General features: G+C 37.1%; 1 protein-coding gene across 1 annotated transcript in view; it reads right to left on the bottom strand.

Moving 5' to 3' along the window:
• lamc3 (laminin, gamma 3) overlaps positions 1-25,794 on the bottom strand; it is a 199,428-nt gene that overhangs the window by 65,203 nt on the left and 108,431 nt on the right. The window contains exons 10-11 of the mRNA XM_074690299.1: positions 19,353-19,551; positions 971-1,080 (exon numbers count right to left, since the gene is read on the bottom strand). Coding sequence (XP_074546400.1) covers positions 971-1,080; positions 19,353-19,551 — 309 coding nt within the window. The remainder of the gene's footprint in view (positions 1-970; positions 1,081-19,352; positions 19,552-25,794) is intronic.

Genomic DNA, 25,794 nt, shown 5'->3' with positions numbered 1-25,794 from the left:
GATGACATAAAGATGTATTTTCTGTTGTTTTGCTCAAACTGTTGATTCTTTAAGTGACAATGCATTCATATCACTTTTTAAATATTATAAATGTAGCATCTGGTCAGCTTAATTATATTCAAATATGTAGCCTCGTTTTTCAGCTCCAACTAATGAAAACAAAACTTTTCAGAAAAAAGAGGACTTGAATACAAGACAGCCAAATATCTTCAAATCACCACAACAATCAGACGTGAGAAACATTTCTACCAGGTGTATTAATTTTTTAAAGTTTGACCACAGCCCATCTGGAATGACTGGGGAGATGGATTTTTAACCTATACTGCAGCCAGCCACCAGGGGGAGCAGTTTTAGAGGTGACCTCAATTCAAGCTGAGCAAGATGACGTCCACTCTTTGGTCTTCAATGTTGTACATCTTGAGCTAATGTTAGATGCTAGGTAGCCGTCTTTATTTTTTGATGTATGTACTCTTTACCTTTTTTCTTTCCTTTTTTTTTTAAAGCATTTTGTTAAGTTTCTCTTTTTTGTTGCTGTGCTTTTGTGCATTTTTATGTCTTTGACAGATCTACTTGGGATTTCTTCATCCTTTCCAAAAACAGACGTCTTATTTCCCTGTTATGATGAGGTTACAAACTTTTCTTTGCCGTGATGAAAATAGCTTTATTTTTTTAGCAGCCCACACAGAACGCCCACATTAACGAACTGGCTCAGTCCCTGCTTCCACCTAAAGCGTGTGTAAATTTCCAGTAAGAAAAACAAACCGTACGCTACATCACATGTTCTGCAAATTTGCATAGCGACACCAGCGACTCCGTGGTGAGATTAAAGATAAAACCCGTAAACAGAACAACGGAGGCCAGACTATTTGTGATGCACACTTCAGCGGTGGTGTTAAGCTGTGAACAACAAAGTGACACACACACACACACACACACACACACACACACACACACACAGACACACACTTACAGTTGTGTCCTCCAGCGTTGCTGATGCTGAGAGCTGTCAGGTTGTAGAGGAGGTGTTGGAACTCAAAGGTAGACAACCAGGGCTGAAACTTCCTCTCACTTTCATGAAGTCTGAAACACACGCAGACAGAAAACACCTCATTTGCATTTTGTTTGTACAGAGCTTTCAGACGCCCAGACTAAGATAAAACATCAATAGCATCTCATTCCAGAGGTACACAAACCTCCATTAGGCCTGTTGATTTATGATCAGCAGTGGTAGTTTTTATAGCGATTTAATTACCCCCCACAACGAGGAGGATAATAAATGCGCTGTCACACATATGCTCCACTTTTAATGGAAATCTATCCTCCGCGCTCGCAGCAGACGCACACACTCAGCACAGGAACATGTAAATGTGCTGACTTCAACACATATTCAGGGTCTTGATCACTGAGCTTTGCCATCTGCTGGAGGACGCTCTGCAAAACCAGGCTGCAAAACTGACATCTGCCCGTTTTTACTCCAGGTACCGTGAACCCTCCCCGTGACGATGGCGGCTGCTGAGTCAGCGCTACGCAGGCGGTGCTGTGTTACAGTTACTTTTCCCCTTACATCCTGCAGAGTCCCAAGGGCGAGGAGCAGCAGCATGACAGGAAGTACTCACGTTCTGTGATCTTCATGCACCGCTAAAGGAAACACAATTACAGCCAGGTCTTTCTAATACTTTAACACCGAGCAACTTTTTCCAATTAATTAGTCTTTTCCTTTCTAATACGCCGTTAAGCCTGTTGCATTAGCTATCAAAATGTTACATTAAATGATTACACTGCAGGTGCTGTGTAACTCTCTGAGCTTAAAGGCCAATTAAAGCTCAACAGTGAAAAAGTCTGTTCAGTTTTTCTTCGCACTGACAGGACGGCGATGTAGACGCTAACACCAGAGCGCCACTTACACCCCGACAAAAGTGTTCTGCTGATTACAGGATGGGCTGCCATGACTGGATCCAGTAAATGTTCAAAACGGTAAATGTGCAAAAATCAGTGATTAATTCAGTTTATTAAAAAAGTAACACCAATTAATGGATGAAAAAACTGAAAAGTTAATAAATAACTTGAAGTATGGGGTCATATAGGCAGGTCAAATCAGTTCAACTCAGCCTGAATCTACTCCTCCCAGCAAACCTCAGCACAACTTTACTCAACTCAACGCAGCTCAATTTATCAGCTGAAAAAATACATAAATAACTCAGATTAACTAAAAGTCTCATCTAAGTTCAGCTCAACCCAACCAAGATTATCCCCAGTTAATTAGAACAGTCACCTCAGCTAACCTCAACAGTATCAAGCTCAAAAGTCTCATCTCATCTCATCAAATTTTACCACAAAAAAACAAACCCAACTAAACTGAACACACAAGATGTAACTCAGAAAATCTCAACAACAGTATTCCAAAAATATCTTGTCTTAACAAAATTTAATTCATCTATACTCAACAAAAGTTAGTTTGACTCAAAATTAAAGTAATCTCATCTCAATCTCCCCAAATCCCAGCCTGTTTCAACTAAACTTTACTCAATATAATTTGAACTTAAAATGTAAGTTTTCTAATCTGATATCAACTCGTTTTGCATCATCCCAATCAATCTCATCTCAACTCACACAATTATTTCAACTCATTGTTTAAGTCGTCTCATCCCATCTTATATTATCCTATCTCATCTAACCTCAGTTTACATCAAAACTTGAATAAAAGTTATTTGATCTTATAATGTGTCATCTCAACCCATCTCATCTTATCTCATCTCAATTTATCAGATCTCATCTAATCTTATCTCATCTTATCCCAGCCCATCTAATCTCATTGCATCTCATCTCATCTTATCTCATCCCATCTCATTGCATCTCATCTCATCTAATTGCATCTCATCTCACCTCATCCCATCTCATCTTATCTCATCCTATCTTATCTCATCTCATCTTATCCCATACCATCTCATCTCACCTCATCTCATCTCATCTCATCTCATCTCATCTCATCTCATCTTATCCCAGCCCATCTAATCTCATTGAATCTCATCTCATCTCACCTCATCCCATCTCAACTGATCTCATCCCATTTTATCTCATCTCATCTTATCCCATCCCATCTCGTCCCATTGCATCTCATCTTATCTCATCTCACCTCATCCCATCTCATCTTATCTCATCCTATCTTATCTCATCCTATCCCATCTCACACCATCTCATCTGATCTCATCTGATCTTATCCCATTCCATCTCAGCTCATTGTATTTCATCTCATCTCACCTCATCCCATCTCATCTTTTCTCATCTCATCCCATCTCAACATATTGTATCTCATCTCATCTCATCTCATCTCATCTCATCTCATCTCATCTCATCTCATCTCATCTCATCTCATCTCAACTTACCTCAAAACTCAACTTACAATTATTTCACTCACTATTTAAGTCTTTAACTTCAGTCATCTCATCCTATCTCATCTCAACTTAATTTACATTCAAACTCAACTAAACTTTTGAACTCATAATTTATGTAATCACATCCTATCTTATCTCATCTAAATACAACCCCTCAATAAAAACATCAAAATCAACTCAATAAACTTTACTGGAATTTGTCTCAACTCAACAATATCCTGTTAACCTTTTACTTTAAGATTAAGTCGTCTTGTCCCACCTAAACACAATTTAAGTCAATTTAACCCCCCAAAATAAAACTCAGTACAATAATTGCTCAACTCAATAATACTCGATTCAAAATTAATGTTGCTTCGTACAAACTGTTCTAAACTTATTTCAACCCAAATCAACCCTCAATTAAGGAAAAAAAACCTTGAATCATCTCGACTCCACACAGTTTAAAAAGATTTAAATTCATCTCACTAACTTCATCTCAACCCAATTTAACTGAATTCTGCCAATGAAATGAGACCAAGATAACTCATTAAAATTCCACGTAACTCAACTCTCTGGACAGAGCTCATCCTAATTCAACAAAACACGACTTGATTCAACAATATTTTAATGAACTCCACAGAATTCAACATGACTCAGCCCAAATTAATCCAACCTTCATTTTCCTCGAATCAACCCAATAAAATTAATCCAAACAGTACTCAGCACTTTATTTAAAAAAAAAAAACTTTCCAAAAGTGATGAGGAGTTACTTTAACGCCTGAAAGGCCATTTTACCTGTTCAACAAAGCTTTGTAAAGGAGGTTCAGCTGCTGAATCTCAGTCTTGTTAATACAAGCATTTTTTACAACCTCATTTATAAAGGGCAGCTCAGTCTTAAGAGTGACCTTATTATAATAAATGAACCTTTAACCATCGGCTGGAGACGGAAACCAACAGTCAGTTTGTTGACCATATCAGCCACAGTCAGGCGTTATGTTTGAGTGTTCCACAGCCTCAGTTTTATCAGGTTAATTCTTCTCAGCGAGACACCGTTACTTTTAAAACGCTTCATTTGGCGAGTGTGTGTAGCTGTGTGTATCCACATCCCTGACTTGCCACATACACTCCCCATTGACGCGGTGGGTCCTTGTTCCCGGCCTGACATGTAGGCATTGGTAATAAAGAGAGGCAATTACAAACGGGGCCTCAAAGCCACGGTAATGGAGCTGGTCAGACAGCGATAAGCAGAGTGTGCATGAAAGTGAACAAACTCCCAGCCTGCCTCTCCCTATGGAGCGGCCGCGTCCCTTTTAATCAGCACCAAGCCGAGCGTGGAGAGCGGCGCTGTAATTAAGCCTGCTCCTCTGAGGATGAGAGGAGATCATCAGGAGAGAAAGGCCCAGAAGAATACTGGACACACGCAAGCAGACGCAAGTATTCACATGGAGATATAAAGTGATCAGCGGAGCAGGCTGTTAATGATGTGTGAAGGAAAAGAGGAGACATGATGGAGAACAGGAGGGGTTACCGTGATGGAGGAGCTGAGTGACTAAAACAACAGAAATGGAACAGGATGAAGGCATGTTATTCTTACTGTGCTAATTGGCTTTTGACACTTTTAATGAAATCTATTTATGCAAAGACATAATGTAAGACTGACACACTGTTCAAGTGGAGCTCTACCATTTATCTGTTGTTTTTTTTATCTTACTTTCAGTCAATTTATCCTCATCTAAGGATCTTTTAAAGGAAAAAAATAATAGTAATGAAATAAAAAACTAAGGAACAAAGATAGCACATCTGTTGCAATAGCAACCCATGAATTCGCATTGAATTCCTGGCTTAAGCAGTTCTTAGTAGTAATTAAAAAAATTACAATAAAAAAAAGGTGAGATAAAAACAAAGGAACATACCATAACATTATTCTGTACCACAAAGAAAGTTGAGAAAAGGTCCCAAAACTTAGTGAACACACTTTCCCTGTCTTTAATATGAATGTCCAGTCTCAATGCTCAACCCTTCTTTTTTACACATTTTTTTTTCAAACCTACAGTTTTGCAATGCAAGCCAATTTTATTTCCCTGACAAAATTGCGGCATTTATTCATTCAGACTAAGCTCAATATTTCCAAATTTTTGCTCAAGACAGATACGCATCCAACCAATCAAAACGCTTGTTGCTGACATGTCACATACCGAAACACTAAACACTGATCGTATTTGTGTCACAGCACCTGGTTCTTTACAAGAAACGACATAAAACTACAAAAATGACGATAACAAAGTCATCATGTTGAGGAAAATAGCTGCGGAGCTTAAATGTTGCGCCTCCACATTTTTCGGATTTTGTGATGTTTATTCACGTCACTGTTGGTGTGCAAAGACCTTAAGAATAAATTTTCTGCAAAGTTCAATTGTTCAAAGTTTTTTTCTTTTTTTTTCTAATTTAAGATGAAAAAAAAATACAAAAAACTTTCCAAACTATTAATTTTCAGTGTTTTGAATTTTTGCTAACTTTTAAAGAAAAAATTATTTTAGATTATTGCAAATTTTGGAACTTCTGTTTTTCATTAAAATATATAAATATATATATGTGTATATATATATATATATATATATATATATATATATATATATATATATATATATATATATATATATATATATATATGTATATATATATATATATATATGTATATATATATATATAATTTTTTTTGGGGGGGGGGGTTATTTTTTTGTTTATTTTTTTGAAATTTTTAATTTTTTGCAAATTTTTAAAATTTCAAAAAATTTGATATTTATGCAATTTTTTGCAATTATTTTTGACATTTCTTGTTAAACAATAGATTTTTTTTTTTTAATTTAGGTGTTTTCAAATTTTCAATTTTTTTTTGCAAATATTTTAGATTTAAAACATTTTGGGAAATTTTGGAAATTTTAAAACTTTTAGTATTTATGCAAATTTTTGCATTTTTTGACATTTCTTTTTAAATCTTCACCTTTTTTTAAATTTATTTATATTTTTTGAATTTTCAATTGTTTTGCAATTTTTTTTAGATTTTAAAATCTTTTTTGGAATTTTAGCAATTTTTTTTTAATTTCAAAAACTTTTGATATTTTTGCAACTTTGTGCATTTTTTTTTTTTTTTTTTTACATTTCTGCAAATGTAAATAATAAATGAAACATAAGAAGCCAAGGCATCTGATGTAAAATTTCATAAATTCAACAACCTTGTATTTAAGATATGTATTATTCAATTAGTCAGCAGATTTTAAGTATGTATAGATTTTTAAACATTCTATAGTCTTTATTGTCTAGATTAAGTAGGGGCTCTGGATCAACTTTAAACCAGGTGAGCTAAGAAAAAATGGCTCCTATGAGAGTAAAGGCTGCAGACCCCTGACTTAGACAGAAAACTGTGAAGGTGGATTTTTAAAAATCAAACCTGAGTCTTATATTTTCCTGCAACAATGGAATTCAAAGTTTCATTTTTTTTCAGCTCGCCATCAAACAGTGCATCCTGTTTAACGTACAGCACCAGCCCTGATCTGTGAGGGAAGTTAATGAATTTCTAAAACGTAACAGAAAGGGCTGAACGCCAGATGTACGGCGTGGCCTTGATGCTACAAATCGGCTCATTCCTTCCAAAGACGTCCGTGTGCAGAGATCCCTGAGTGACTTCTTCCATCACCTTTGACTAACTTAGTGCTGAGAGTTTTTAGGCGTTAGTTAAACGCAGCAGAGCACCCCAGGTGTTACTCAGGGCGTTAATATTATGCTTACGGGTGGCAGACGTACCCGCACCTACCAGCAAGGTAATAAAAGCTCCTCGCCTGCTGGTTTCAAGGGAACAGAGAGTGAATGATACCTCACAGAAGCCAATCACCTCCACCTTTCATAATCCTGCAGCTCTGATCCCAGCGCTTCCATATATTTAGCTTTCATCTGATTCTGAAATGACGCTCGAAGCGGGTGGGAACACCTAATGTGTTAACACTGCCTGCTATGAATGCAGATACCGTCGCTCTGATGTGAAGTGAGTTGGTGTTTTCTGCTCCTGTTGATTCATGCATGGCACACACCTTTGCTAAAACACTTGGAAGTTTCGTCCATTTGCATTTTTGATGGTGGGACTGACTGCGGAGGATCACGCTTCCAGATGGCCTCACGGATGATCGTGTTTGTGTTAAAGCTCGGTCCTGCACGGTTACTCGTGTTTGCATGTTGGTGTGGCAGGAAGAGGGGAAGGGAAAGCAGAGGGAGTGATGGGAAAGTGATGGAGAGCATGTAGTGAAGCGCGGCAGTGCATGTGCTGGAGAAGTGTAATGAGATTGTTGGAGAACTTCTCCAGAGAGCGACACTTAATGACAGATTCTGTCCCTCAAGCTCCAGTGCATTTCAGAAAAGGAACCAAAGAGCTTTTTTAGGCCGTGCTTCTGGTGCTGAGGGGGGACTCATTACTACAACGCAGACACCAGAGAGAAACATGGCCGCACTGGAAGGGATATAAAGCTGCATCCCAGTTCAGCTCCTGGATTTGATGGAGGCAGCGATGAAAATGTGTCTGCTCCATAACTCAGTTCGCCCTATTCACAAGACTGAAAACATGCATCATCAGACACAGGATTTATAGTTTCTTTTTTAAAGATATCTGGCTATTTTTAGATGTTCCCACTTTTCTAGGATTTTAGTCCAAAGTCTGGTTTCATCTGACTTAAGGTAGTGATTCCCAACCTAGGGGCCTTAAACTTCATCCTGATCAGGAGACTGTAATGACCAGAGGTCTGCAACCTTTACTTCCAAAGGAGCCATTTCTCCTCAGCTCACCTGGATTAAAGTCATTCAGGAACCATAAAAATCTACTTTATCTTCCCAATAACGACAATAAAGTGCATGAAATTCTTCACATAATTAAAATCTAGTTAATAATTATCCATACTAGTTGAGATATATTTTTTTAAAAATTATAAAACTGTACATGTTTGGAAAAATATTGCATTTGCCCAAAAATAAATAGAAATAAATAAATAAATGAATGAATAAGTAAATTAATTAATTAATTTAAAAAAAACATTTTCAACGTCATAACTATCTCATAAAAACAGTGTTTTTATAAAAAATTTATTCTTGAATTCCTGAAAATCTTTAAACCTCATCTTGATAAAGAAATGGGCAAAAATAAGGATAAGCAAAATTAGGCTAACCTAAGCCTCAGTTTCAGCCTACTCCTTTTTCTGGTTACAGAGTTTAATTATTAATTTTTTATTTATTTATTTTTTTGTGGAAAAATGTGTGAAATGGGCATGTAAATTCTTCTTATTTGTTTTTGGTTTATTTATATTAATTATATATCTTTTGTAAAGTGATTGCACATAATTCATATTCTGTACTGGATAACGTAACCAAAATAAAATAGTACACCTCCGATTAGAGGCAAAAACATGCAGCAACGAGCCATGCAGCAGAGCATCATGGGGAAAAAAAATTTCTGGTTTTTATTAGATAATATCTTACAAAAACATGAAATCTTAAATAAATAAATTTCTGTTTTTAGACAAAAATAAACCCTTGGCTTCAGCCTACTCTTTTTTTTCAGTTACAGAGTTTATTTATTTACTTATTTATCTTTTTTTTTTTTTTTTTTGTGGAAAAATGTGTGAAATGGGCATGTACGTTATTCTTTTTTTGGTTTATTTTTATTTATTTTTTTATTTTTTGTAGCATGATCGCACATAATTCATATTTTGTACTGGATAATGTAACCAGAATAAAATACTTCACCTCCGATAAGCGTCAAAAACATGCAGCAAGGAGTCATGCAGCAGAGCATCATGGGAAATGAAAAATCAATATTTTGTTTTTTTATTTTTTTATTTTTTTATTTTTTATTTACAAGATAATATCTAATGAAAACAGGAAATCTTAAATAATTAAATTCCTGTTTTATTGGATAGATCTTTTTTTCCAAGTGAATGTTATACACTACCATATTTGTGTGATGTGAAATTTTTCACAAAAAATAATTTATAGTTTTAAATATTTCGGAAAAGAAAAAGAAATTTTAAAAATTTGGGAAAATTTAAAAACAAAAAGAAATTTAAAAATTGCAAAAAAATCCCAAAAATGCAAAAATTGTTAGTATGACTGTAAATAGTCCCAAATCTTAAAATAAGATATTATATTTAATTATTTTTTATTTTTGAAACTTATTTACCAATTGACTTTAGTGGTAACATCAGCCACCATGATAGAAAAACAAAGATTGATGTGGTCTCAGTTTGGACTCCATTACTCATCCCTAGCCCTGTGTAACTGATGTCACGTTTTTTTTTTCTATTTGTGTTTATTGTGAAGTTTGTCTTATTTAATTTCAAATGGCATCAAAAAGACTCAAAAAGCCTTGAATTGAACTTGCCTTCAGCTGTAGGAACCCTGAATAAAATGTAAAATAAGCATCCAGCTCATCAAAGAGTGGTGCTCTCTGTTTTATTTCTGTCAATCTGGGGACCTTGGATTCGTATTACCTCGAGGTCTGAGCTTCACACCTTTACACCTCTCGTGACATCGACCAGTCAAAGCAAACACGGCCAGATCCTGCTGATTTACACTCTGCATCACCCTCCAAGCCAGACCTTTGCTTTCCTCAGGCATCCGGACAACTCTTGGCTCATGATTTAATCATCTCCCACCACTCCAAACCCTGCAACCTACTGTACCTGTTGTTCCCCTTCTTCAGACTCTGCTCTTTAGGATTCCCTGCAGCAGCATCCAACAGCTGCCTGTTGTTACCACTACTGTAAGAAGGCAATCCCACAAGTCCATGGGGGCTGTACGGGGCTGTTTTGAGCTAACGGACTGGAACATACTGCTCAGAGCTCACAGCGAGGGCGATGCAAGGCTCCCCAGATGTGTAAAATGTTGATTTCCATGTGGACAGTTCAATTTCATTAAACAGGAAGCTGTTTCTTGGGGCTTACTTTGAACAAATCCTGGAAAACAAAGGAAGTGTAATCCTGTCTCAGGGAGAAAAGGAGGCTTCCAGGATCAGCTGTACGGAGGCAGTTAAGTTGAAGAAGTTAAGGAGGAGAATTCAGGACGGAAACAAAGGAGCAGAAAAGAAATCAAAACAAAACAATCTGAAGGAGGCGCGCAGTGGGATGGGGAAGGATTACCGGATACAAGACGCCGAGTGGAGGAAGAGAACAAAAATAGAGTGAATAATTTCAGCCTGTTTTTGCGAATGGAGACCACTCCAGCTGCACCCACTCCCCTCGGTCAACACGCCTAACGAGACCTCGCCACAACAACCTCTCTGATTGCAGTGATTGCTTTCCAACCGTTTGTCACACCAGGGTTCACGCCTTTAGCCCCTCGAGTTCCTCCCTCAGTTACTCCCACCTCAGAGTGGCGATTTCACCGAGGAAAGAAAGCCTGCGGGGGTCTCGGTGCAAGGAGAATCAAAGCAGGGTTTTATAAACAGCTGAGGGTCAATATCAACAGGAATAAGACTGGAACAGCGACCATCGTGAGAGATGAGAGTGGCTGATTGCTGGAGGCGAGGAACTACATGTTCCAGCTCAGTCTGCCTCTTTGGTACGCAGAGGAGACGCTAAACTAAAAACATCCTCAGCTGGAATTGACATCCTTTCTTTGGTCCCTTCCTCCTGTTGCTATGCCGAGCAGGAAGAGTGAAGCGGCTGTCGCTTTGGAAGGTAAATGAAGTCCCAAATCAGCATCAGCTTCACTCTCTGAAGGCATTTTCACCTAGAGGAAGGTCTGCACTCTCTAGCCCTGTAATATGCATAAATACATTGAAATTGAGTCATGAATCTTCGCAGCTTTTGTTACCAAGAAAAACCAATTTCACTGATCGCAAACTCTTTTACAAATACGTGCAGGCGTGAGTGTTATTTCACAGGAAACCTATCCTTTAGCTCAGCGGCATCACAGAGCTGCTTCTGACAAAGAAAATAAACCAAGGCACAAGTTTCAGAATCAAGTTTGAGGCTTTTTCAGACATTTTCAAGACCCACACCAAGAAAAGACGTCATATCCACAGCGCATACCCACTACCACAGACCGCCTGCAATAGTATTTTTACCAACGCCCATTCAAAAAACACAACATTCAAACTTGGCTCCTCCTCCTTGGCTCAGTGCCAGCAGCAGCACAGCCACAGGTTCCGAATGTGACGACATGAACACACTTTCTAACCCAGCAACCACCTGTAGCATTGTGTTTCTACATGGGAGAGACTCAAGAGCTGTGCACCTGACTTGGCATGTTAGCACAAGCTAATCACGGGTATTTGACACATACCTGGTTAGGAGAAAGCTAACTCCCTTCACTCCTGTCCTGTTCCTAAAAGCGAGTGAAAGTCAAGCCAAGTTTCACCCTCGTTCAGGAAAAAGCTGTATCTGAAGTTTTGTTTCACTTTGGTTGTTTTTTTTCTTCCTCCTTGCTTCGTCCACTAGCATAGCCGCTAGGAATAGCTTCCTACATCCGCTATCATCTACATGCAAAGTCACTTGCACACTGGGCGCACTCCTATTGGCTTAGGCCACTGTGCTAAGTCTCCACCGAGAAATGTCCTGATGCAGCAAAACATCAACATCCAGGCTGAGGAGAGGGTTTGAGGCAGACACAGACACTGACACACATGTATAGAGACTTGTAGGACATGATTCAACAGAGCTATTCCTGTAAAAGTTGACATTTTAGTTTTAAGGAAAATCCTTCAGAATCTACCTTTTTTTAAAAAAATGCAAAGAAATTAAACAACATGTTACCTGGTTACCATGTTACCTGGTAAGCAGGAAGTAGTAGGTTTTGAGTTTAAAAACAAACTCAAAACCTACCTTTTAAGTCGTTATGTATCGTTTATGTATGTTATCTTTTCTTTTTAAAATCTTTTATATTTTCCGTATTTTATTCTCTAGTTTTCCTGTTTTATTCTCTACTCATTTATTTATCGTTATATATATATATATATATATATATATATATATATATATATATATATATATATATATATATATATATATATATATATATATATATATATATATATATATTTATACACACACACACACACACATATATATATATATATATATATATATATATATATATATATATATATATATATTTATACACACACACACACACACACATATATATATATATATATATATATATATATATATATATATATTAACATAATTTCAAGCATTTTTTATTCTGAATTCTTAAAAATAATTTTCTTATTTTATATCATGATATATTTAATTCTATACTTTTTACCTAACCTCCAGTGTTTTCTCATTTTTAAACCTTTAAGACGGCGTTTCCTCAGTACGTACTGGGTACAGCAGTGTGCTCTATTACTGTCTTTTATCGATGTTGCTTTTTATCAACACTGTGTATGGGTTGCTGTGTGGAGTGGGTTTGGGGTATAATTCTTTAATTTAATTCATGTTTCTGTTTGTAAAGCACTTTGTGCCACATTTTATTTGTATGAAAAGTGCTACATAAATAAATTTGATTGATTATTATTAAATGGAATATTTGTACTGTTTGATGGTTTAACACTCTGTGAAGGTACAACTCTAGAGTAATGTTCTTCAGGGTAATTGTGAAGACTGCATTTAAAAGAAAAGATACAATAAAGTGCATTACTGTTGTGACTCTGTAGTGGAAGTCACTGCATTGACTCAAAATCACTTCAAAAAACAGCCGTGAACACAGTTATTTACTATGTCTACTAATGCAGGTTTAAACTCTTTGGAAACACATTTTGGGTTCAACATCTAGTAGGTTTTTTTTTTTTTTTGGTCTATAATCTTTATTTAAATATAAGATATATGAGATTAATGACCCATCATTTTGTTTTATTATTTTTTAACACATTAACGTTGTCCAGGACAAAATAGACGTGTTTGTCATGAGATATATCAGCTTAGAAAACCTCTTTCAGATTGCTGCAATTAGAGGTGGGACACTGTGATAAAGATGGCTGCAATCAGAATCAAGCTGTGACATAGTTCCTGTCAAACGGAGCCAGAGTTGTTGGCAGATCTGCTAATTGTCAGTCTTCTACTTTAATTCTCTCTGAGTCTGACTCTATGATGGTATTTAGGAGCGTTTCAGTCAGTTTTAGTGTTTTTAGATGAGTCGTAAATTGCCATCCATTGTTTTAATTTTCCTGCACCTTGAACCTGAATTCGAATCTTTCTTTCTTTCTTTCTTTCTTTCTTTCTTTCTTTCTTTCTTTCTTTCTTTCTTTCTTTCTTTCTTTCTCAATTTCATAGTCTTCCTGCAAAATTTGATTTTTGGAAGTTTAAAGAAGGGGTTTTATGCTTTACCATGTTAATAATAATAATAATAATAATAATAATAATAATAATAATAATAACGATAATAATATAACAACAACAACAACAACAACAACAACAATAATAATAATAATAATAATAACGATAATAATATAACAATAATGATAATAATAATAATAATAATAATAATAATAATAATAATAATAATAATAATAATAATAACGATAATAATATAACAACAACAACAACAATAATAATAATAATAATAATAATAATAATAATAATATACATTTAATTTATAAGGCACTTTAGATTTCAAAAAAATCTCAAAGTGCTACAAATAAAAGCTGAACAGTCAGTAAAACAAGGTAAAAACAGCAGGTTTAAAGACAACAGAGGCCCAACAGATCCACATGAATACAAAGTGACAAAGCTGGATGATATTCGTATGTTGTTGACATCCCTTAATCCATCTATAAACTTCTCAAAATGGTCCATTCAGGAAAAATAGCACAACATCTTCATGAAATAATCAATGCTTGCTGAAATAAAAAGCATTAGCATAACCTAAGTGGTTCATGAAAAATTGGAGAAGCAGGCCTCAAACACCAAGGTCTGTCCATAGCCCTGCTTCTAAAAGGACCAATCAGAAAAAGCCTTACAGAAGGGGTCAGCAGGATTTTCCTTAAAAAAGAAAAAGTCATCTTTTAGAGGAAAAATGTGTGTCAGTGTCTGTGTCTGCCTTGACCCCCCTCCTCAGCCTGGATGTTGATGTTTTGGTTGTATCAGGACGTTTCTGGGCGGAGAGTAAGCCTGGTTATCTCAGCCAATCACAGCACGCCCAGTGTGTTGATTGAAGAGCGGAAGAAGCTATCCTCAGTGGCTATGCTAGCGGTCGTAGCACAGAGGAAGAAAAACAACCACAGTGAAACAAAACTCCAAACAGATAAAGTTTTTTCCTAAACAAGGGTGAAGCTTGGCTTGACTTTCACTCACTTTCAGGACAGCACTGGACAAAGAGAGACGTTAGTTAGCTTTGTGCTAACCAGGTATGTGTCAAATAGCAGTGGTTAGCTTATGCTAACATGCTAAGTCAGGTGCACGGCTCTCGAGTCTCTCCCACATGATAGAAGCATGATGCTACAGGTGGTTGCTAGGATAGTGAGTGTGTTCACATCGTGACATTCTGAGGCTGTGAGTGTGTGCTGCAGCTGGCACTGAGCCAAGGAGGAGGAGCCAAGTTTGAATGTAGTGTTTTTTTAAATGGACAAATTTTTAAAAGTGCAAATAAATCACAAACTGCTCTTTGAGTTCATGTTCTGTGCAAATTTCGCCTCTCGTAGGTGTTTGAATGTAACCACAGAGAGAACAAATGGGCCTTCATATGTTGAAGCGGGGGAGGCTACAATGTGCATCAAACCACAGTTGAATGAAACTACTTAGAGATTTTAAACTGCAGCTTTTTTTAACAGCAGAGTGCTCTTGTAGGTCAGAGACGTTTTCCACTCAGACACTCATGGATAAAAAATGTGGACAAAAATATTTAATTCAAACCAAACTTTGCCATTAAGGTTGGAAAACACTGAGCAAAACATACACAGTCATACACAGGGATTCTGCAGAGCTTCGCACAGATACACACTGATAATCCCCGAGGAATACACTCCACCACCAAACCCCTATAGCTCCTAATAATGAGAAAGTGCTCCATGTCTGTTGGGTTTCATAAGGTGCAAAGCTTTTTAATCTGAGCTGCAATATTGCTCTTGCACATACCATGTTATATACAATGATAATACCTGGATACGCTTTTTATGCAGTGTGCATTGCTGCTTAAGTAGTTTCACTTTTATTTTTATGACACTCTGCTCTGTTTTTGTGCAGAGTGTTGTTTTTAAGCCTCTGTAATATAACAGTAAAGCTGAGGGTGGAGTTTTGGAAACAATACAGTGCAACATAAACCCAAACTCATCAATTAATGAAGCTAGAACTGTGTTTGAACCCAACACAAAGACAAACAGTCAGAAAAGTCAGATCAAAAAATCTTTGTTTTCCACTCAGGAGCTCTGATTATAGAAATATCCAAAAAGTGAAATCTGTTCCTACATGTTCAGTGTCATCATCCTTTGGTTCCCAAACATTGTGTTCATGTTTGTTTATCTCCCTGATGTTTATATGACTGTCTTTGGGTGTTGCATTATTTATGTCCTGTTTTTTTTCCTCCTGCCTCCAGCGTCCCAGTTTTTCTTCATCAAAATCAATAATGTTTCATTTTCTCCGCAGGCTGTCTGTGTATCAGATTCCAAGCCATGTTGTTGACATATCGGGCTGTGCAGGGACCACTGCCCACATTCTTTACCTCCAGGCCTCAAAACCATCCCACAGCCTACCAAAGAGACTGCACGCTTTTGTTATTTATATGCGGATTGTTTTTTATTTATCCCCCTTTAGGTTTTGCTTACCGCGCTAAAACCTGGTCCTCCTCCAATCTGGAACGACCACTTCTGGCTCGGGGCGGCTCGTTCTGCTGTGCATCTCTTAATAACTGTCTGATTGATCACATCGGATCCTGACATCCGTGGTACCCAGGGGATAAAGAGTTTAGGGATTATTTTACTCATTCACCGTGAGATGACCCTCTCCTTACATCAGCTGGGCAGGGTTTTCACTTATTCAGGAAAAATATGAACAAAAAAATTAATAGATTCTGTGATGACGGTTTAAAGATTTATAGAAAACTGGCATCTGGGATTTTTGAGTTTAGAGCTATTGGATTACAAATCAGATAATCTGCTTCATACATTCGTAGTGTCTTAGAGCTACACAGGGTAGATTGGTTGTGACGTTTATTTTTTAAAATATATTATTACATTTTTTTGTAGTTTGATGCACTTTCTTATCAATTTCTTACTCTTCTTTTGCTGCCTTTATTTAGATTTGAAAGCACTGCAAAAACTGAAATTTTATCAAGTTTTTTTTGTCTTATTTCAAGTAAAAATTGTCTTATTACACTTAACATGAGCCACATTCAAAAAATGTTTTGTTTCAAGTTATTTAAAGACAAAATGAGGTCTGAATTGCTGCAACACGTAAAACAAATCTTCCAATGGAACAAGAGAAATTTGCTTGAAAAATTGCCTGAAACTAGAATAATGTCTGAATACAAGAAACTTTTCTCTTGTTCCATTGGCAGATTTTATCTTTTACTTGTTACAGCAATTCAAACCTCATTTTGTCTTTAAATAAGCTGAAATCAGATATTTTTTTGGACTGATCAGGAGAATATGACTCGTAATGAGTCAACAAAGGTATTTTCTACTGAAAATAAGACAAAAACGCTTGATAAGATTTCAGTTTTTGCAGTGACGATAGTAAAACAGGAGCAGAGTGAAGAATAGGAATGGGTATTGATAAGATTTTATTGATGCTAATGCTAATTTCTAACCTGACACGCCAGACGAACAGTTTCATATATCCGCCACCGAAATATTTCACTAGTCCATCTGGGAAGCAGCTCTTCAGATTTGTTTTCAGAGGCGGGACTTCAGCTGATCCGCAGCTGGTGATTGGACGACCGTTCTGATTAACACACTCGCCACAGACCAATCCACATCAAGCCACGGTGTGACGTAGCTTATGTGAGCCGATGCTTCTAAGAAACTATAGATGAACAACTAATGAATCACGAGAAACAGCTGTGAAAAAGGCGTTAGACGACAGCTTCCGTTTTTATAAATTTAACTTAAGAATCAAAGGAACGCTGACAAGAACGAAAGTCTGCTGACGTCACGTCTGCTCCCAGCTGGGATAGGCTCCAGCCTCCCGTGACCCTGAACAGGATAAGTGGTTCAGAAAATGGATGAATGAATGAACTTAGTCACTGGATCTGGATACCTCTGGACGTTAATGAATAAATATAAGTAAAAATCTTTGCCCATGGTCACTGGATCCTTACAGTGGCTGGTTGGTATCAGACGATTTGCAAAAGCCACAACACAACAGTAATTGAAAGAGGTTAGTTATTCCAAACAAGAAAACGTTGTTTTCTTTTTTAACTTCACTTATGATAAAATAGCTTCATAGGGGTCTTATCTTGCGATCTCCTTCGTCGTACTTGTATCTCTATATTTACCTGCAACGTGTCATCTTATATTTAACTTAATGATTCAGTCATGTTATAATGTTAGCATTAGAGCTATATTTATCATAACAATCATTTACCCACTTTCTAGGGATGGGTACTTTTCACATCTAAAACAATATGGTACCATTGCTCAGTTCCTGGCACTCAATGGTGGCAATTTTCTGTGCTTTTGTGTGTTTATGTGGTAATAAATATTTGTGTAAAAACAAAATCTCAAAGTTTTTCAATTCATATTCTTCAATATGAAAACTTGCAATGCTGTGTTCATGTCTAGCATGGAAAATCAACTACTTTTCCTGTCCCTCACAGTCACAAGGATGCGTTCAGGTACCTAAACATGGTACCTTTTGACTTAATGTGGATCAGTACTCAATACTACTGAGGGAATTCTTTCAGTAAAGTACCTCATTCGGTACCCATACCTATCACTTTCACAACTTTCACTGTCCTTTGGGGAAACTGGCTTTATCAAATCGTCTGACACCTACCAGCCTCTGTTGACCCTAGATCTCTGGACATAAAGAAATAAAAAAAAAAAGATCTTAGTACACTGTTAGCATCCTTTTTTGGTGAAGAGAAGCCAAGCTTGCGATCAATTTCATCTCTGCTGCTGATTGACGGCATTATTGACGTGTGGCGCGTCAAGTGATGTCAACGCAAGGTCCAGCCGTTCTAATGTAATGTGAAGAATTGACAAAGGAAATCGTTTAGCATACAGGCTAATGATGTCAATGGATCTAACCATTTCTGGTTATTGATACCCATGCCCAGTGGGGAGTGACGTGGTTAAGGTGCCGCAGGTTGGATTTGAACCCGGGCCACCCGCTTCACCTCTAAGGGGAGCGCAACCCAGACTGCTAAGCTAGATCAGCGCAACCTGTTTTAACTTTGATGTGGATTCATAAACGGTAGCTTTGGGGAGCTAACTCTGATTAAAAGTGTTAGCTTTAGCCATTAGCATCCAGCTCCATTGGTGGTGGAGGAGCCAGTTTAGATCTCCTGTTTTCTTGAGCTGCTCTCAGCTGTGTCTTCCACTTCTCCTTTTCCCCTTTTTCTGCACTTTAGGTGACTCGAGTTACGTAACAGCTGCTCACGCTCAAAGTCACTCCGGCTGAGACAATCTGCTAAACGTCTAACGTGTGAAAATGGAAATGTAACGCCGCTGCTCTGTACCTGCCACATCTACATGACAGCCAGCGCATGGGGGAGCTGGCTCATCACGGCAGCCTCATCCCCACGTTCTGCTGGGACCGTGACAGCGCCGTCAGTGTGGGGGAGCTGTAATCAGTACAAGAGTGTCCTGGATAGTCTTTACTCTGTGGACTCTATATATATTCTAACAAGGAACAAGCAGGGCCGTGGGGAGATCTATAGACAAGGAAAAAAACAAATAGTAAGACTAACAGGAGCAGACTCAGGCAGACATTTTGGTTCAGCAGTTAGAAAACAAGCGGCCACACAGAAACACAAACTGACAGCCCTCTGCCAGCTTCCTGGTACCTGATGGTAAATGAGTGCTGCGGTGAGAGGCCGGGGTTGTAGTCGAGCACCGGCTGGGGTGAGAGGTCGGCCGACAAGGTGATCCCGGCGCCGCGGAGGAGCAGAGTGACGTGGTCGGGGAGCAGCTCGGCCGTCTCAGAGGTGAAGGTGATGGAGAGGAGCTGGCCGTAGCTGAAGGCTTGGTGACCCAGGAATTTCTCTGGTGGAGGGAAACCGAGGGCAGAGGCCGGATGTTAGAGAGGCGAGAGGAGTCAGCGATATTATTAAAGTCTCAGCTGTGTGTGTGTGTGTGTGTGTGTGTGTGTGCAGAGGAGTCTGAATCAGAGTCTATTTGGATAAATTTAGACACAAGTTCCTGTTTTGTTTTGTTTTTCTCTATGTCTGTGTGTGTGTGTTTGTGTGTTTGTGTGTTTGTGTGTGTGTGTGTATTTGAGGCTGGGAGGCTATTTGAACCCACACTGAGCACAGCAGGACTCTGTGTGTAATTACCCAACCCCTTATTTCTGGCTCATTACAGCACATTAACCTGACTTTAAAGATCCCAGCCACCACCAGACTTATGGAGCCAAAATGATCACTTTTTAAAGATTATGTAATACTCTTTTTTTATTGATTTTTCAATTTTATACAAACAAACCAACAAAGGGAAGAGGAAAAAAAAAAATAAACATTAAAAAAAAATGGATAAAGAAGGAACAAAAAACACTTAAAAAAATCCTTTCTAAAAAAATGATAGCAAAAAAAAATAATAATAAAAAATAAGAAAAGCATAGCAAAAAAAAAAAATGGAGAAAAAGGGAACGAGAAAACATAATTAAAAACAACAAAAAATGTAAAAAAAAAAAACCAACAAAACAATGAAAAAACAGCAAAAAATAAAAATAAAAAATAAACAGCAAAAAACAGCAAAAAATGGATAAAAATGAACAAAAAAATGTACCAAAAACAAACTTATACAAAAAATAGCCAAAAAATTAAATAAATTAATAAAGAAACACAGAAAAAAAAAAAAAATTGAAAAAAAAGGAAAAAAAACACCTCAAAAAAACCCTTGCTAACAAAAAAATGATAGCAAAATAAATAAATAAATAAATTTATCAATTAATAAATTAATAACTTAAAATAAAAAAGAAACGCATAGCAAAAAAAAAAATGGAGAAAAAGGGAACAAGAAAAGATAATTAAAAACAGAAAACAAAAAAAAAATTGAAAAAAGAAAAAAATTGAAAATATTTAAAAAAGAAACACAAAGCAAAAAACAAATATTTGATAAAAAAAGGGAACAAAAACAAACATGTTAATAACAAACTTGTTAAAAATAAACAAAAAAAAAATTAAAAAGAAACACATAGCTCAAAACAAAAATGGGAAAAAAAGGAACAAAAGAAGCAAACAAACACAAAAACAACAATTTAAAAATAAATTGATTTGTTTCTTTTTTTCCACTTGCTGTCCTTTCAGTTTCAACTTTTTGCCACGTTTTTGGCATGGAGAAGAGGGTATAGGGGAGAAAGGATAGGTGGGCATGATTTGCATATTATTTGCATGCAGTCAGTAAATAATGCAGCACGTGGCTGGAAGCCACAGACCTGCGAGAGTGTGACATCTACAGCTCACCTGGAGCTCCTAAGTCAGTCTGTTATTCTGCTGTTATTCATCAAGAAATGAAATTGACTAAAGTACGTTTCAAAATGATGATCACAACAAGTTTGCAGAGGTCTGCTAAAACAAGCTATCCAGTGTTAGCTTGTATGTGATAGCTTGCTAACCTGTGGCTTATCGTGATAAAAAAAAGAGTCCATTTGTGATTTCTTTCAGTTTGAGGCCATTTTTATTGCTGACAAGACTAAAGGTAATAACTCAAAATATTCAGCAGCATCAATCTTTAGGTTGGATGTTCCAATTCAGATTTTTGACTTATGATCTGATCTGATTTTTTCATGATATGTTTTGCCGACACCAATCCAATCCAAAACTGATCCCTTTCTATGATAAATCAGTTACTACGTTGGGTGATTCTGTTGTAAATGACGAATCATGTTTGTTGTATTAAAGTGAGCCCTGTCGGTACCTCCACCAGGAACCCACACTTTACAAATGTTGTAAGACGCTGTTTAACTATCATTGCTTTTAAAGAGAAGTCGTCGTGTTAACAACGGCAGAAAGACACAGACTGACTTGTGGTTTTAGAGCTTAAGGTGAATTTGTGGATGTCAAAACACGGTCCTTCCCCTCCAAACCCTCCCCTTCACGCCAAAAGAGTGACAGAAAGTTTAACTTCAGTAAAACGTTTGCCATACCATTTTCTGTTTCGATGCCATTACAATTTTTAATGACACTGGTTTTTCAATGCCAAATTTTATTTTTAATACCAAACATTAAAGTTGCTCCCCTGATATCTGCTCCCAAAACTGTCTTAAACAAGGAAAAACACGCTAAAGTTGTACCTCAGTGAGAGAAAAAAGCTGAAGCTGTGCCCTCTATCAATATGGAAATCAGAGAAACGTAAACAACCCCGGCTGTTGTCAAAAGCCTTGCACCAGTTTTGCCTTCGAAATGAAAAAATCATAACAATTTGTAAGTAGAAAAAAAAAACAGCTCTGCTGCCAAGCAGCTCAGGGTGAGTGAGTGGGCAAACCTGACAGTTTGCACGCTTGGTTGCCACCTTGTTTTTGAGCGTAATCGTGTGTGAAGTACATCCTGAGGCCTTCTGGGGACTGGGAGGACTAAGCACTGGAGTGGTTGATGCTTTCTTTTCTTTCTTTTCTTTCTGTGCGAGGTGCTTCTGGCATCATTCGGGGCAATCCAACTGTCTGACCGTGTGTTCGAGCAACAACAACCCCTCTTTATCATCTCCACGGCGCCCTCCGCTGCTCTCACGCCTCCTGAAACCAGCAGGTTAAACATTGTTTGACCAGAGACACTCGGTGACACCTTGAGCTCAGGGTTTCAGCTGCTGTTGGTGGTGTTATACTCAGTGATGTGTTAGAATAATTAGTGGAAGTGATAAGTGGATACTTTTTTCCAATAAAACCCAAAGTAATCATAATTTTAATTAAGTCTTAGGTGGTTTTTCTTCTTTCATAATTTCATGGATTTCATGGTGGATTTGCCTTTACAATTCATTTGGTTCATTATACATCACGTTATTCCATTAGTGCTGCAGCCGTATCTTTGCAGCTTTTCTTAAGCTGCTTTGGTTTGATTCAGACACTGATGCGTCGGTAAAAACAATCGCTCTCTTGTAAATTAATTAAAAAGGGTGAAATTCCAAATTTTCTTATAAATATCAGTGATAAAGAGCGATTTGGTTAAATTTGGGCATCTTTGGGTTTTTCCATATTTAACAGTTGTAAAAAATACACCAATTGACTTACTTCCTGCATGTATTGTACTGTCTTTTCAGCAGTAAAATACTGGCAGCTGTGGTTGCCAGGAACAGAGCACAAAATTAACTAGTCAGAAAAAAATGAATAAATATCTATATATTTTTTTAAATTGTAAAATTTTACTTTTTTATTTATTCATTTATTTATTTATTTATTTATTTTTTACCAATTGAGAGTTAATTTTATTTCTGTTCAATTAACAACAACAAAAAAACATTGTAAAAGATTTTATTATAACTGTTTTTTTTCTACAGCAAATAACTAAAAATCTATGTTTTTTTTTTTTTCCAATTTACAGCAAGCTACAGTGAAATGGTTTCATTTTTTTCTGAATTGTTTTTTTAGGGAAAAATGTGCTCTCTACTGTGAAATTCAAGGTTGCTGAACAATATATGAAAAATTATGAATTTTAATTTTTTTAATTTATTTATCTATTTTTTTTTACAGCGTGCATTCACAACATGTACGATAAAATGTCTTTTTTTTGTCACTTTAAAGAGGGGGTATTATGTTTTCTTGTACTTTGCAGACTTACTAGTTTTCAAACTGCTGCATTTTCATATGTTGTAAAAATCCCTGAATCTCAGAATCAGAATCAGAATCACCTTTATTAAGTATTTTCAAGAATACAAGGAACTTGACTCCCGTTTAAACTGCACTTTCTCAGTACAAACGTGGATAGAATAACAAGAGTAGAAAAAATAGAGTTTAAGTAGTAGAAAAAGAATAATAATTATTACAATATTAAATAAAGAACTGTCCAAAAACTACAAGATCTCCATGTGACTTGCTGAAACGATGATGTCATTGCATAAGGATCTCTTAATTTGAGGAGTGGGCCTCAAACACCAAGGTCCACCCATTGCTCAGCCCTGAACAGACCTCTTGGGGGGTGGCCAATCAGGGGAAAGGGGGCTTATGGAGACAGCAGCAAAAATGATGCAGACAGAGGCTGAAATAAGGGTTTTCTAAAACACCTGTGTGGAATTAACATAGATTTTTTTTTTTTTAGCTGTAAATTGTGAAAAAAAGTACCACGAACAAACCAGAAAGCTTAAAAAAAGGATAATTCCCCTCTTTTTAAAATTATTTCCTATGAACCGTGCAAAATCTGAATTCCAGAGTCTCAAAATCAGTTGAAAAAAAAAAAGTCTACAATACAGAAACACTGAAAAGTATTTTCACCTTGTTTGGGCTTGATTAGTGTGAATTACTGAATCCAGTATGGAGGGATCAGCCTGTGGCACTGTGGAGGTGTTATTAAAGCCCAGATCGCTTTGACAGCAGCCTCCAGCTCGTCTGGTTGGGTGTTTCTTAATTTTCTCTTGACAGTACTTCTAAGCTTCTATTCGATTGATCAGTCTCTTTGGGCTGTAAAACCTCAAACCTGTTGACTCCTGGCCTGGCCCCACTCATTATGTCTGTCGTCGTTATCAAGCTAAATACAAACTGATTTTGACACAGTTTGTTTTATTTTGAAAGTCACTGGGTGGTTTAAGGTAGTCGCCAGTCACAACTTCCTGTCCCGCTCGATCGTACCTATGTTCAATTTATATGTCATAGCTCCACAGCAAAAACAGTATAGCAGACGGACTGCAACAGAGCAGATCCAGATTGACTTGAATGCAAACCTATCTGACCTGGAGTATTTCAGACAAAGTGCCAGTGGTGAGCAAACCAGTGGTGGTAGTTTTGGCGCTGTGGGCAGGTGCCAAGTCCAGAAATTGATATCTCCAGAGAGTTTGTCAGCAGATGGAAGCGTGATGTTTTTTCAAATCTCCTGACAGACAAAAAGCATCAACTCTGGTCTTGATAAAACCCAGCAGAACCACTCCAACAGACGACATGGCGCCATCACAGACTCTGGAAACTTCATCACCTTGGATCTCATTCCTCACCTCTCTTCATGCAAACGCTTGGACCTTGATTTCCAAATGAAATCCCAAACTGACTCACATCCGGGGTGACAGTTGTAGCCTCTTTCCAAAACCGCCTGTGGCCCTTTCTCCTCAGCAGCCTCGGTTCAGCTCACCAAAGTTCTTGAACTTTTGAACTTTTCTTAACTCACACATTCCATTATTCTGTTGCTCGTGCACTTTTCTCTTCCAGACATCTTTCTCTAAATATGCTTTAATACAGACTCGACTCGCAACCATTGTCTTCTGGACATCTAATAAGTCAGCAGTCTTCCTGATGATTATGCAACTAGACCAGGAGATATACAGTATTTATACCGTGATCAGTAATTTATTCCAACTTGAGATGAAATATGATAATATTTGAGATGTTCTTTTTTAGCTGTGAGCCATAATTATCTAAATGAAATCAGAATAATGCACAGAATAAAACATTTCTATTTAATTGGTGTAAGCCTAGAATGTGTTGAATGATAATCAACAGGCACAGTTGAACCTTTTTCCTGATGTTTTTATCCAGTTAGATTTATGAAATCGGTGAAAACATAAGGGTATAAAAAATGAAAGCAAGTTTCAACAATGATAAAGAAAAGCCGCACAGTTTCATAACTAATCAATAGCCCAAGCAATTACTGCTCTTGGTATAGTACATCATTTATGTCACTGTGGCTTTACAATCAATAAGAAGAGATAATGGCAGCCAATCAGGAACAAGGGGGCAGGTCGAGCCGCTTGGCATTCACCAATCATCACCAGCTCTGACAAAACACAAATGAAATAAGCTGTCACATTCTAAGTTTAGTCTGACAGTCAATACGTATCGATGTGAAGGAGTAAAAAGGAAATCAGGCCTGAAAGGATGAGACGCATTGATTCAATCCATCACCAATTAAATGAGAGTTCCTTTCCTCTCACATCTGTCCGTCTGAAACTGTAGAAAAACATCTCATTTGTCGGGGAGGTTGAAATTACGCAGCTCTGATCAATACTCTCACCGTGGTCCATCAAACCCTCACCATACTCCGTCAGATTCAGACCAAACACGAGCTGTTCATGTTCCCCTATAGCAAAGTGTTTTCTTCACACAGTAACACGCTGTGTACAGTTTCATTTTAACACACACTTAGACTGTGTCTC

The sequence above is a fragment of the Halichoeres trimaculatus genome, unplaced genomic scaffold (assembly GCF_033239565.1).
Source record: "Halichoeres trimaculatus isolate MK-OKI-2021-1 unplaced genomic scaffold, fHalTri1.1 fHalTri1_scaffold_16, whole genome shotgun sequence".
Taxonomy (NCBI): Eukaryota; Metazoa; Chordata; class Actinopteri; order Labriformes; family Labridae; genus Halichoeres; species Halichoeres trimaculatus.
This window is presented reverse-complemented; position numbering and strand designations above follow the sequence as displayed.